The 13,741-nt window shown below is 45.7% G+C and overlaps 1 protein-coding gene across 18 annotated transcripts in view; it reads left to right on the forward strand.

Moving 5' to 3' along the window:
• CACNA1C (calcium voltage-gated channel subunit alpha1 C) overlaps nt 1-13,741 on the forward strand; it is a 657,076-nt gene that overhangs the window by 623,337 nt on the left and 19,998 nt on the right. For all 18 annotated transcript variants that reach the window (XM_053662750.1, XM_053662779.1, XM_053662780.1 and 15 more), the window contains 5 exons: nt 980-1,145; nt 1,746-1,873; nt 2,540-2,636; nt 6,409-6,511; nt 11,467-11,568. In XM_053662750.1, the coding sequence (XP_053518725.1) occupies nt 980-1,145; nt 1,746-1,873; nt 2,540-2,636; nt 6,409-6,511; nt 11,467-11,568 (596 nt within the window). The remainder of the gene's footprint in view (nt 1-979; nt 1,146-1,745; nt 1,874-2,539; nt 2,637-6,408; nt 6,512-11,466; nt 11,569-13,741) is intronic.

Genomic DNA, 13,741 nt, shown 5'->3' on the forward strand with positions numbered 1-13,741 from the left:
TATTTTTTGTAGTGTCTTTATCTGGTTTTGGTATTAGGATAATGCTAGCCTCATAAAACGAGCCTGGGAACCCACTGTCCTCTTGAATTTTTAATAGTTTGAGAAGGAGAGGTGTTAGTGCTTCTAGAATTCTCAGTTTGGTTAAATTCACCTGTGAAATCATCCAGTTCAGGGCTTTTGTTTGTTGGGAGTTTTTGCTTTGTTTTGTTTTGTTTTGTTTTATTACTGCTTCAGTTTCACTAGGTATGATCTGTCTATTCAGATTCTCTGATTCTTCCTGATTTAGTTTTGGAAGATTGGATGTTTCTAGGAATTTATCCATTTCATCCACATTATCCAATTTGTTGGCATAGTATTTTCTTACAATCCTTTGTATTTGTTTGGTGTCAGATATTATTTCTCCTTTTTCATTTATGATTTTATTTATTTGGGTCCTCTCTTTTTTTTTTTTTTTGCCTGATGAGTCTGGTTAAAAGTTTGTCAATCTTGCTTATCTTTTCAAAGAACCAGCTCTTGGATTCATTGATCTTTGTATCATATTTTTAGACTCTTTCATTTATTTCTCTGATGTTTATTATTTACTTTCATCTACTCACTTTAGGGTTTTTTAAAAAAGATTTTATTTTATTTATTTATCTTTAGAGGGGAAGGGAAAAGGAGAGGGAGAGAAATATCAATGTATGGTTGCCTCTCATGCGTCCCCTGCTGGGACCTAGCCTGCATCCCAGGCATGTGCCCTGACTGGGAATCGAACTGAAGTTGTTTGGTTCACAGGCTCACACTCGATCCACTGAGCTACACCAGCCAGGGACTTTAGGCTTCGTTTATTGTTCTTTACTTATTGTTCCACTGCTACCAGATTCAATTTAGCAGTTCCCTGTGGGGAAGGGGAAGATGGCAGGGGCAAGGGGTCAGGGAAGAAGCCACAGGTGCGTACCTAGCTACATGGGTGTTGGGCTCTGTCACCTCTCTGCTCCAGGTGCGCCACTGGGGAGGCATGGCAGGACATCATGCTGGCCTGCATGCCAGGGAAGAAGTGTGCTCCGGAGTCTGAGCCTAGCAACAGCACGGAAGGGGAGACTCCCTGTGGCAGCAGCTTCGCCGTCTTCTACTTCATCAGCTTCTACATGCTCTGTGCCTTCCTGGTAAGCCAGGGTGGCACTAAACAGTGACAGGGAATGAGCATGAAGCTCAGGGCAGCCTGAACCCACCAGCCCCACAGCTTGGGGTCAAGGTGACCCCCGCAGAGGAGTTGGCTTGGGAAGACTGACTTAGTAGAAGTGTCCAACCACACTGACATAGGGGCAGAAAGCCTGAGCCAGAGTGACTTCAGCCAGTATGTCTCTTTGCCATTCTTGGCTTATTATCATGGTGGCATTGTCCCAGAGGACAGAGGAGGTGTCTGTGGAGGCCTAGAGGCAACATAGACTTTTTTGGCACTTTGCTGGGCAATGAGGGTGGATAACATTCCTCTCTGTCCTTGGCAGCCCTACCCAGCAGCCTGGTTTAAGGGAAGCTGTCCAGCCCACAAGTGGGTTCATCCTACACAACTTGGAGGGGAGCTGTGTGATGTCCGTAGCCAAGCAGCCCAAGTTCTAGGGGCTGGTGTTTTAGTGGTGACATGTAGCTGGTCTTTGGAAATGTCAGCTTCTGCCACGTGTGGCACTGCTGGCAAAGTGGATTCAAGTGGAAAGTGTGCAGGAAGGCCCTCTTAGGCAACTCATCATACTCTGTGTTATCTGCAGATCATCAACCTCTTTGTAGCTGTCATCATGGACAACTTTGACTACCTGACAAGGGACTGGTCAATCCTTGGTCCCCACCATCTGGACGAATTTAAAAGAATCTGGGCAGAGTATGACCCGGAAGCCAAGTAAGTTCCCAGAGGGAAATTCTAACTCCCAAAGCCAAAGAAGAGGATTGCACAACCATACCTATGGAACAGGGTCAAGATAGGTTAGTTGGCCTGGGTGGATCCATTGGAAACACTGAATTGTACCAGACCCCAGGGTCGAGGGTCAAGGGCCAGCAATAGGAAGCCAGGCACCTTTGGCTAGGTCAGGAACATACTTGCTATTTTCAGTTGAATGGAAGGATATAAGATCCCAGTATTAGGAATAACTGGTAGGTACTCAAGTTAGGATGTTTAGGACCAGGAACATCTCAACTCCATTCCTGCCTCTGGGTCAAGGAAACCCTCCTCAATCAATCACCTTTTGCTGACAATAACCATTGTGTCTTTTGGTCATGTGGTTAGTTGATTGAAACAGCAAGTACATGTTGAGAATTTCATTGCACTTCTAAAATCCTTTCCACCTTGAACTGAACATAAACTACTTGACATTAAAATCTGAACATGTATTTGTTGGTTTGGCATTTAACTGTGTGATTTTGCAACTCTACATGGAGTTTGACCCATAGGGCTACAGCTACAGAGAGCTCCTCCTGCAGGCACTCCCTACAACCTCTCAGATCCACAAGTCCTGGGCTGCTGGCCAAGACTGCGCCCCTAACTGACCTTTCTCTCCCCTCTTTCCAGGGGTCGTATCAAACACCTTGATGTGGTGACCCTGCTTCGGCGGATTCAGCCCCCACTGGGTTTTGGGAAGCTGTGCCCTCACCGTGTGGCTTGCAAAGTAAGAGACAACCTGTGTTCATGGTAGAAAGAAAAAAATATGGGAGGCGAGATACCTATTTGTCTTGTAACCTTGATCGGTCCACTGATCCTTTAAGGGTGTGAAGACAATATTGTATATGCCTAAGGAAATGAGCTTGAACCAGAATATATTCTAAGCTTCCTTCCAGCAATAAGTTCTCAGACCTGATAAAGGAAAAACAGAGTGAATGCCCCCTGTCGCAGTGTGCTATGCGCCCAGTCCAGAGTAAAGGACCTTGTTCTGAGCAGACTCTGCTGCCCCATCAGGCTGTGCCCCAGGCAACCTGAGAAACTTCCTGACTAGGACAGGTAGGTTAAGGTGCTGTCCTCGGACCACAGGGCCATTAGAGTCGACAGATCAGTTTCAGGGGCACATGAAGCCCCACAATTGTATATAAAATCACAGTAACTCTCACAAATTGCACCAGGGATAGAATCCATCATGTTCTTCAGACCTCTAAGTGACTCCGTGGTATTAAAGACAGATATCCCAGGTTATGCTAGACCGAACTCGCACCTATGGGGTCTTGCATGACCCTGAGAGGGAGTGCTCCCTGAAGTTGTGTGCCCTTTCTTGCCTCCCATAATCCCGACCATGTAGCTCAGCACTTGGCTGAAGAGTCTCATTTCCACTCTTGTCCCCTTTCTGTAATTCTTACTATGACCATTCTGTGTTCCATGCTGGAATAGTAATAAGTCAAAAAGGGGTTGTGTGAAGTGACGTCAAAGGTCCATGCAGAGGAAGAAACAAAAATAGAAAAATTCAGCTCTGTGGATAATCCACTCAATGAAAATGGAGAAATGAAGAAATATAGGACCTTCTATTTATGCTGTTTTTTACTCCATTTTTCCTAACTTGTACCTCCACTTCATACCAAAAACCAAAAGATTTTAGAAGATTTCCAAGGGCATAGAAGGTATGAGGGGAAAGAAGAGCACAAATTAAATGCTAGGGAAAGCAGAGTGGAAAACAAGAGCAGGGGGATCGCAGCCTGCGTGGAGCTGCAGTTTGTCCCTCGGGGCCTCACATGGGCCTGGATGGGTGCTGCTTGAGCTTTATGCTTTCCAGGGACCACTCTAAGATTGCACTGTCCATGAGAATCAATAATCAAGATAACTCAGAGGAATTACAACCCTTTTGGGCACTGTGATTAATAGGAGGACACCATGTGATCTAATGGATAAGTGTCAATACCCTTGACCACATTCTGACAGTAGGTGCCAGGGTGAATCTTATGGTGCTCTTTCTTTCTTTTTTTAAAAAATTAATTAATTAATTAATTTTTTTAATTTATTTTTTTATTGATTATGCCATTACAGTTGTTCTATTCCCCCCTTCATTCCCCTCCACCCTACCCCCCATCCCCATCATTACCCCCCCTTTAGTTTATGACCATGTGTCTCAAGTTCTTTAGATTCTATATTTCCCATACTATTCTTGCACCCCCATCTATTTTCTATCTACTGTCTATGCTACTTATTTTCTGTACCTTCTCCCCCCTTCTCCTCCTCCCACTCCCCTGTTGCTAACCCTCCACATGATCTTCATTTCTATGGTTCACTTCTGATCTAGCTGTCCTCTTAGTTTGCTTTTGTTTTAGGTGTGGTTCTTAATAACTGTGAGTTTGCTGTCCTTTCACTGTTCATATTTTTTTAACTTCTTTTTCTTAGATAAGTCCCTTTAACATTTCATATAATAAGGGCTTGGTGATGATGAACTCCTTGAATTTGATCTTATCTGAGAAGCACTTTATCTGTCCTTCCATTCTAAATGAAAGTTTTGCTGGATAGAGCAATCTTGGTTGTAGGTCTTTAGATTTCATGACTTGGAATACTTCTTTCCAGCCCCTTCTTGCCTGTAAGGTCTCTTTTGAGAAATCTGATGACAGTCTGATGGGAACTCTTTTGTAGGTGACTGTCCCCTTATTTCTTGCTGCTTCTAGGATTCTCTCCTTCACTTTAATTTTGGGTAATGTAATGATGATGTGCCTTGGTGTGCTCCTTCTTGGGTCCAACTTCTTTGGGACTCTCTGAGTTTCCTGGATTTCCTGGAAGTCTATTTCCTTTGCCAGATTGGGGAAATTTTCCTTTATTATTTGTTCAAATAAGTTTTCCACTGGTGGCTGTTCCTTTCCCCCTTCTAGTACCCCTATAATTCAGATGTTGGAGCGTTTAAAGATGTCCTGGAGGTTCCTAAGACTCTCCTCATTTTTTTGAATTCTTGCTTCTTCACTCTTTTCTGTTTGGCCATTATTTGCTTTCTTCTGGTCCACTCCACTGATTTGAGTCCCAGTTTCCTTTTCATCGCTATTGGTTTCCTGTGCAATTCCATTCATTTCAATTAGTTTTGCCTTCATATGTTTCTCTAATTTGTGGCTATAATCAACCAGTTCTGTGAGGATCCTGATCACCAGCATTTTAAACTGTGCATCTGAGAGTTTTGCTATTTCTTCATCGCTTAGATTTATAGGCTCTGGGGCTTTGAGATCTTCTTGAGCCAGTTTTGGTCTGTACGCCCATTAAGTACGAGGAGCGGAGCCTTGGACTCCCAGGTCGCTGGGTTGTGATGCAGTATGTGGAGGCTTGGTCAGAGCGGGGAAATGGTGGCACCCTCTGCTGTTTCGAGCCACTGGGTGAGGAGCAGAACCTTAGGTGGTTCACCTGGGCAGGGCCACTTAGATCGCTGGGTTATGACTCTGTATGTGGAGGTGGGGTCAGAGCAGGAAATCGGTGGTTCCCTCCGCTGCCGCTCGCCACTGGGGCCTGCTGGCTCCCATCCAATCGCCCACTCCCTCGCTTGTCTATCCATGCACGAATGCGCAACCACAGTCAACCTGTAGCCCTGCTCCCTCACTGTTTCCCCACGAGTTGCCCACCAGGTCCAACCCTGTGCCTGGATTCCGCACACCTGAGTCTGTCTGACCTAGTTTTCCTGTGCAATCCCGCTCCGCCAGCTGCTGGTTTCGCCCCTCTTACAGATCAGGCTGAAGAATTTGTTGTTATCAGACTTCTGAAGAGTTCAATTTTCTGTGTTCTGGGTGTGTTTTCTGTTGCTAATATTTAGTTGTCTCTAAACTTGGTTGTGTGAGAAAGCACGGCGTATCCACCTATGCCTCCATCTTGGTGGAGGTCTCATGGTGCTCTTTCTTGCTGTGACCCTGTGTGTGCCAAGGGCCCTGCCCCCAGCACAGCGCACTGGCAGCAACCTTGGTGGGTGGGAAGGGATTGGTGGAGGGCTATCCAGTCCCATCCAGTGGCAGCAGGCTGCCGATCCAGCTTAGTATAGAGGCAGATTTTTCAATATACAGGAGAAAGGACACACTGCATCTCCTATGAGCATCTTCCATTATTCTCTATCTGATCAGGGCTTTAAAGGGATATGGGTTGGCAGGTGGGCACCCACAAATGCCTGCACTGCACACAGCTGTTCTTTGTTGCCACACAGAACACACCCACGTGCGTGAGCAGCATCTGAATGGGAAGGGGTCGGAAGCAAGGGTCTACTAGGGACCAACTCCATTCCTCCCTCTTTCTGTGCAGTAGGGCAAGAATACTTTTGGCAGAGCTAAGACCCCCTAGCATAGGTTCTGAATACATTTCAGTGACTTGTGCTTAGACACCCTCACCCCACTCTGGGCACATGCCCATGAGTTTAGAGGCTCCCTCCCAGTGTCCTCCTGTCATGCTGTTTCTGTGGGTCCTTTGAGAACCATATGCTGTAATCACCAGCTTTACCTCCCCTTCCCCTCCAGCGTCTGGTCTCCATGAACATGCCTCTGAACAGTGATGGGACAGTCATGTTTAATGCCACCCTATTTGCTCTGGTCCGGACAGCCCTGAGAATCAAAACAGAAGGTAAGAATCACCCACTCAGAAAATCTAGCATACCAGCCAGAGGTAGTCAGCAGCCTGCACAACGTTGCAGGGCCTCCCACCTGCACAGAACTGTGGTCTGTGAGCAGTGACCTGCACCTCAGGGATGCAGAGGCCTGGTCATGTCTTCCTTGCTCCTTTAATGACCTGCTTCCTTGTGGTTTATTTATTTCGAACTCTAGCTTTGCATCTTGAAGTCACAGGGTACAATTCAAAAAGCAGAAACAGATGAGTATTGCCTGCCGCAAGACCAAGCCCACCTCACTGCAATTTTGTTGGCAAGTGGGCCTGTAAAATGCTCAACTCTTTTTAAATTAAAAAGACCTGTGTGGGGAAAGGGTCATGGTGGCAAATGGTGGCTGTGGTCAAAGTCATCATTTGTCACGGCACAAGGGCTCTGCCAGCAATGGACAGGAGTGGAGGTTGCACCTGTGCTCTCCTAGGCAGCCATGCTCCCTCCGGCCTGTGTCCACCTTGAGGGGCATCTTCTTCTAGTTTGCTCATAGGCACCCAGTGGGCTGCAACAGCTTTGGTGGCAATAACAGGTTGTTGGTATAATTGGTAAGTATCTCTGAACCACTCTGTGGAAAAGATTTTATGAAATCTGACAAAGAAGATGCACTTGGTCTCCAAGAGCTGCTAGCCTATAAAAGTGTTTCAGAGTGTGGTCAAAAGACCAACTGCCTCAAATTCACCTATTAGGGTTTTTTAAAATACCGAGTTCCAACCATCAGTCTAGATCTCTAAACCTAAGTCTCAGAGCAGGGCTCAGGGATCTGCCCTTTCAACCAGCCACATTACGATTCACATACAGGAACTAAAGTTGGAAACCCTGTTGTACTGAAATCAGAGAAAACACAGAACAGACAAGCAATATGTCTTCTGTCCCTTCTAATGCTTCAGTCTTGTAGTCTCAGGCTGCCAGTCATGGTGTTGTCCTTTCACACAGTAGCCAGAGTCCTGGGCAGTGCTGAATCTGATAACACATGTGATGTCATTTACTCTTTCTCTACCTAAGTTTCTTCGTTTGTAAAGCAAGAAAGATGATGAAGTGATACGTGGGAACTCAGTTCAGTGAACAACCCAGAGAGGTGACTTCTCTCAGCTGAAGCCTTCCAGAAAATAAGAGAAGCACCTGCAATGAAAGAAAACAAGAACAGACAAGCAAGATACATGTCAAAATAATGAGCTCATCTTTAAAAACATTAAAAATAGTTCAAGTTCTGCTGCTACACTAAAAAGAAACAAAGGTTACAAAATACCCTCTCAGTAGCCAGTGCAATCACACAATCTGAAGTAGGTATAAATAGGCCTATTTCTCACCCTGGAAGGACTGAACACACATTTAATCAACTGTGTGTGTATAACAAGGAAAAATTGGAAGGAAATTTGTTGGTGTTGATTATCACTGAGTAGTAGAATGAACAGGTGCTTTCACCTCCTTCCTTTACTTTTGTTACTTTCCAAATTGTTTAAAATGACTATGGCAATTACATCCAGGAGGAAGGATTTTCTTTTCTAAGGAGATTTAATGACTACTAGGAGTAATATCCTGCAGTACTTACAGCTTGATGTAAACTGAGGAACTATATTTTCATTCGTGGAGGAAGCCAGGTCCTCACTATCGAAGACAGGCTGTCAGCACAAACCAAGCCCAGCTATTGGATGCCAACCACCGAGGGCATGCGAAAGGAGCTGGGCCGAAGTAGTTGGTGCACACAGCTCATCTCCAGGAAGTGAGCACTCTGGGACAAGAGGAGACGCGGGAATTACAGTCAAGAATTAAAGAAGACTTTAAACACGAAGACATGGATCTACCGCACAACACTGCCCCTACAGGTCATGACCCTGTATTGCATGCTTAAAATTCTGTCAGGGAGGTAGAGTTTGTGTTATGTGTTCTTACCCTAATAAATTAAAATTCAGGAAAAAGGAAAAGGAATAGCTACCAAAGGGTCCAACAGTGCCAGCTCAGGGGCAAACATTTATTGGTCCCCCCAATAAAGAAAAGCTCCCCCCACCCCCCACCAAGTGTTCATCGCTAAGTCTAGAAGACAAAGGTAAGTTCCTAAAAGCAACCAGAAAGAAATGAGGGGAAGCATCTACATCTGTGAGGATGAAGTCTTCACCAGTCCTTACCCTTCAGTTTTGAGTATGGAAGGAAGTGGACAGAAAATGATAGCCACTTCAGAGCACCACTCCTGCACCACACACACCTTTGGGATGCAGCAGGAAGGTATTTCTAAGTACTGTACTTCGATGAGGTGAAACAACTGCTAGTGAAGTTCCACTAACGGTTACATGGACCACTGTGAGAATAAATTGAGGCTTGAAAAAAATATGGAAGATTCTTTTGGAAGATGTATTTGTTGCCTCTGTCTGCCATAACAAACTATCACAAATTGGGTGCTTAAAACAACAGAATTTTTTTCTCTTGGAGTTCAGGTGGCCAGAGTTCAAAATCCAGAAAACAGCCAGAGGTCCCTTCCAGAGGCTCTGAGAGAGAATCTGTTCCATGCCTCATTTTCAGCTCCCGGGAGCTGCACCCCTCCAGGCACTGCCACTGTCTTCTCATGGACTTCTTCCCTGCATGTCTCCTCCTCATCAAATGAGGACACCAGTCATATTGGACTAGGGCCCAACCAAGTAGAGCTCACCTTAGCTGATTACATCTTCAAAGACTGTTTCCAACTAAGGTCATATGCCAAGGTTCCATGTGAACATGAATTTGGAAGGGGCACTATTGAACCCACTACAGAAGAGTATATTTAAGTGTTGCATTAATTTCGACTCCTTCACTGCATATGTCAGAAAGCACTAACTACCTTCACCAGCAAGGGAATGTAACCATGAAGGACTCCCTGCATAACTAGAATGCCAAGGACTGCCCTGTGGCTTCAGGTCCCACTTGGATCTGACAATCACACAAGGAACTCAGGAGTCAGTCACGCTCTCTCTGCTGCCAGCTCTGCTTGCTCCCACTGGGCTTCCTTCCAGGGAGGCCCCTCCGGCATGGCCGCAGAGCAACCACAGTCTGGCAGTCCGGCAGTCTGGCAGTCCGGCAGCCTCGCAGTCCAACACCGGAGCTCTGGACTGGCCACCTCCCTGTGTAACGGTAGCAAGCAGTCTGGTACAGGCAGTCCTCGCATCATCATGCTTGCAGATCCATACCAGGTTTTCGACATTGCTGAGGCAAGACCCTTCACCAGCAAAAAGATTAGAACTCACTGAAAGGTCAATGGTGGTTAGCATTTTTTGGCTATGAAGTATTTTTCAATTAAGCTATTTACATTGTTTTTATAGCTATAATGCTATCGCAGAATTCATAGACCACAGTGTAGTGTAAGCATAATGTATATATACATTGGAAAACAAAAAAATCATGTGACTGGCTTAATTGCAGTATTCATTTTTATGAAGGGGGGTCTGAAGTAGAACTTGCAATATCTTTGAGGTCTGCCCATATTGGCTTCCTATTGCTGCATAACCAATTACCAGCAATTTTTTGGCTTAAAACAAGACCCAGTTATCAGCTCCCAGTTTTGTGGGTCAGAAGTGGAGCCATGGGGTAGCTCGGTCCTCTGCTCAGGGTCTTACAGGCCAAAACTAAACTATTGATCAGGATGTGTCCTGCTCCAGAGGCTCTGGGCAGGTATCCACATCCAGCTCATTCAGGCTGTTGACAGGACTCATGTTCTGCTGTTGCAGGGCTGGCTCTGCCAGGGCCCCTGAGCCCTAGAAGCTGCCTGTCCCCGTTCAGTCACAACACAGTGACTGAATGGGCCTTCTCCCAGGCCCACACCACTCTCTCTCACTCCTGCTCCCAGCCGCAGAGAACTGTCTGCTTTTACCTTTTGATCCCCTTCACACATTACTTTTAATTTTGTTTGTCTTGTTTTTTTTTATTGAGGTACAATTGACATGTAACATTATATTAGTTTCAGATGTACAACACAATGATTTGATATTTGCATATATTGTGAAATGATCACCATGGTAGTCTAGTTACCATCTGTCACCATACATGGTTACAATTTTTTTCTTGTGATGATAACTTTTAAGGTCTACTCTCTTAGCAACCTTTAAATATGCAATACAGTGTTAACTATAGTCACCAAGCTATACATTATATTCCCAGGACTTATATATTTTATAACTGGAAGTTTGTACCCAAGAACTTTCAAAGAGCTCATGGGATTAGGTCAGGTTCACCTAGACAATCTCCCTATCTTAAGGTCATATATTCCATACAATACAACCTAATCATGGTAAAATTCATTATATTCACAGCCCCAGGGGTTGTACAGGGTGTGTATGTATTGGCGATGGTGAGAGAGAGGTTGGGGGGCATCTCAGAATCCTGCTGCAGGTCTCAGCTTTCCTTTCATACAGCAATAAGGCCCATAGCCCAGAGGCTGCAGTGGGTAGGCACCTAACTACACCTATTTTGCCAGTGGAGAAAGTGGACCAAGAGAACCCAGTGTCTTTTGATTTCTGCTTCCACACTGAAGTCATGCCATCTCCTCCCCACAGGAGACTCAGCAAAGGGCTTTGACACTGAGGGATACTTCTCTTCCTCCCAATCACCTGCGTTTCCCTGGCAACCACAGGCTATAAGAAATGCCGTCCATGTAGAGCCCTTGTGCTCTCCCAACAAATGGCTGTTGAGCTCCATCCTGCACCAGCAGTCTTGTCAGCTTGGGAAAAGCAGTGTGTGGGGTGAGGGGATGCCATTGGCTAGTCTGAGCAGTGGGCAGAGAAGGATGGCACTGAACAGGGCGTGGGAGGGAAAGAGGGGGATGGGGACAGACAGTAGGAAGACAGGGGATAAAGAGAGGGAAACAAGGGACTAGGATTGTGTGGGGGACACACCCCATGGGGAGTCCTCCCAGGGGCCAGTGATCATGTCAGCCTCACACCCACTGCCCTCCCCTTAGGGAACCTAGAACAAGCCAATGAGGAGTTGCGGGCCATCATCAAGAAGATCTGGAAGCGGACAAGCATGAAGCTGCTGGACCAAGTGGTGCCCCCAGCGGGAGGTAAGTGCTTCCTGATCCCCACATGCTCACTACCTACCTGTTCTGGAGTCAAAGGGCTTGCAGGAGGTCCCCTTCCCCAGACCCGGCCTATCTGCCTAGAAGGCCTCACAGCGAGAAGGGATGAGGGTGCCATACCTTCACAAACTCAGAGACAGGTTGTGAGGCTGGAAGTCTGGTCTGGTCGGGCAACTCCCAGATGAAGCCAGGCAAGGCTGCTAGATGCTGAGAGGAGAGGCAGAACTTCAGGGAAATTGCAAGTGAAGGTTCCCCCATAAACCACTGGGCTAGCAGCTCTAGTGATGGCAGGGCCCTGAGAGCCCCTCCTGGTGGAAATGTACCATGTCCTTCCCAGAGCAGGGTTGTCTCCGCAGTGCACTCACAGCTACTTTCCATAACAAATGGGGTCTGATGCCCCTGCTGCTATCCTGAATGAAAGTCACAGGTAACTAACCTTCTGTTGCATATAATTTCCAAAGTATTAATGTAATGCTTTAACTCTCATACGAAATGCATTAAAATAAAATGTTATTCAGTATACACATGCTCAGGCACAACTAGGCCAGAAGTTAAAATGAACTGAAGAACTGCTTGTGTGTGCCCACTTATGATGAATAAGTGTGTTTAAAGGAAGGAAGACTGTTGAATATTGTTGACACTTTGAAGTAAGGGCTAAGGGGATTTCAATAATTGCACACACACATGCACACATATCCTACATGTGTGCACACACAGAGGACATGCACAGGCTTTGGCAGGCGGTCAGAGCCAGCAGGCAGCCAGCCCCAGTGCCCCCCACAGGGAGCACTGCCATCAGGGGTGCGACTCTCCAAGCTGAGTCCTGTCAGTCACACAGAAACAAAACAAAGTCTTCTATCAATTTACACAGTGGCTATATTCCTGAAACATTCTGGATATGTTAAAACAATGCAAAAAAATGTTTTGTATTCACATGTAAAATGAAGCTAAGCTCTTAGCTCAGACAGTTACAAGTAGGTTGTTACCACACAGGGCTGTCCTGGCTAACACCTGGGAGACATGCAGAGTGCAAAGTTGTTATTTACTATGAAGAACATGCTTCTGCTTTGAGGGACATACCTGGAACCACTTAATACCAGCAGCACCCCTAAATCACTGTGACATCTAAAAAAGTCCCAGACATTCCCAAAATGCTTTTTAAAAGGTGACATCACCCTTGTTGAGAACCACTTCCTGGACAGAAAGCAGGACTTGCACTAAGTGGAGTCACAGAGGTGACTACCTTACATACATTATTTTATTTGCTCCTTATAATGTTTCCATGAAGTTTGCTCAAAAAATTGAAGTCTTAGAAATTAAGTAGCTGGCCCAAGGCTACATGGTGAGTACCTAGCAGATTCAGAATTTGAACCTGCATCTGAGGGATGCCAGAACGCCAGGCTCTATTCCCTGGTACAGTTCCTCCCCAACTGCCCTGAGCAAGGGCTCAGGGGGTTTTCCTCCCACACAAGAATGAGGCCCTTGCCAGTGGAAGGCCATCACTGCTATGGATTTGGCCATTCCTTAAAGATAATTAGAAGCAAGAGAATCATCACAAGCCCCTAGATCTGACCTAACCAGCTGTCTCCTGGCCCATTGCCCTTCCATCACAGAGAACTAAGAGGTGGAGCAAAGGGGCTCCTTGTAAGGCATGAAATAATCCTGTTGGAGTCTTACTGGCTCGCCACCACATGACTCATTCTCAAGACAGGTTCTGAGGATGTCCTGGGTAACTTGGGGGCCAGCCTGACAAGAACCCAGCCAAGCCACATGTGAGAAAACCCAGTCTGTTTGGTTGAAAGAAAAACCCAAACTTGCACAGGAAAAAGGTGCTTCTTCTAACAACCCTTCTGCTTACCTTTAAGCAAAATTGTATTTATACTTAGGGGACTGGTTGATTTATGATAATATCCAAAGCTTTAGAATCAAATAAGAATTTATTAGTAATGTCAGTTTAAAAAAAGCAAGGTGGGAAATCATTTTGACAATAGGCTACTTTTTCTGTTTAAAAAGGGGGAGATAAGAATATGCTTGCTTATTTATAGAAAGCATTGACATAAAGAATCTCTGGAAACATAAGAAACTGATCAAAAAGATGATCAATTGGGAAGCAGTAATGTGGCAGAGGGAGCAGGGGGAGACTTTTCATTATATAACT

Source organism: Artibeus jamaicensis, unplaced genomic scaffold (assembly GCF_021234435.1).
Source record: "Artibeus jamaicensis isolate MK-2021 breed Jamaican fruit bat unplaced genomic scaffold, CSHL_Jam_final contig_1028, whole genome shotgun sequence".
Classification (NCBI taxonomy): domain Eukaryota; kingdom Metazoa; phylum Chordata; class Mammalia; order Chiroptera; family Phyllostomidae; genus Artibeus; species Artibeus jamaicensis.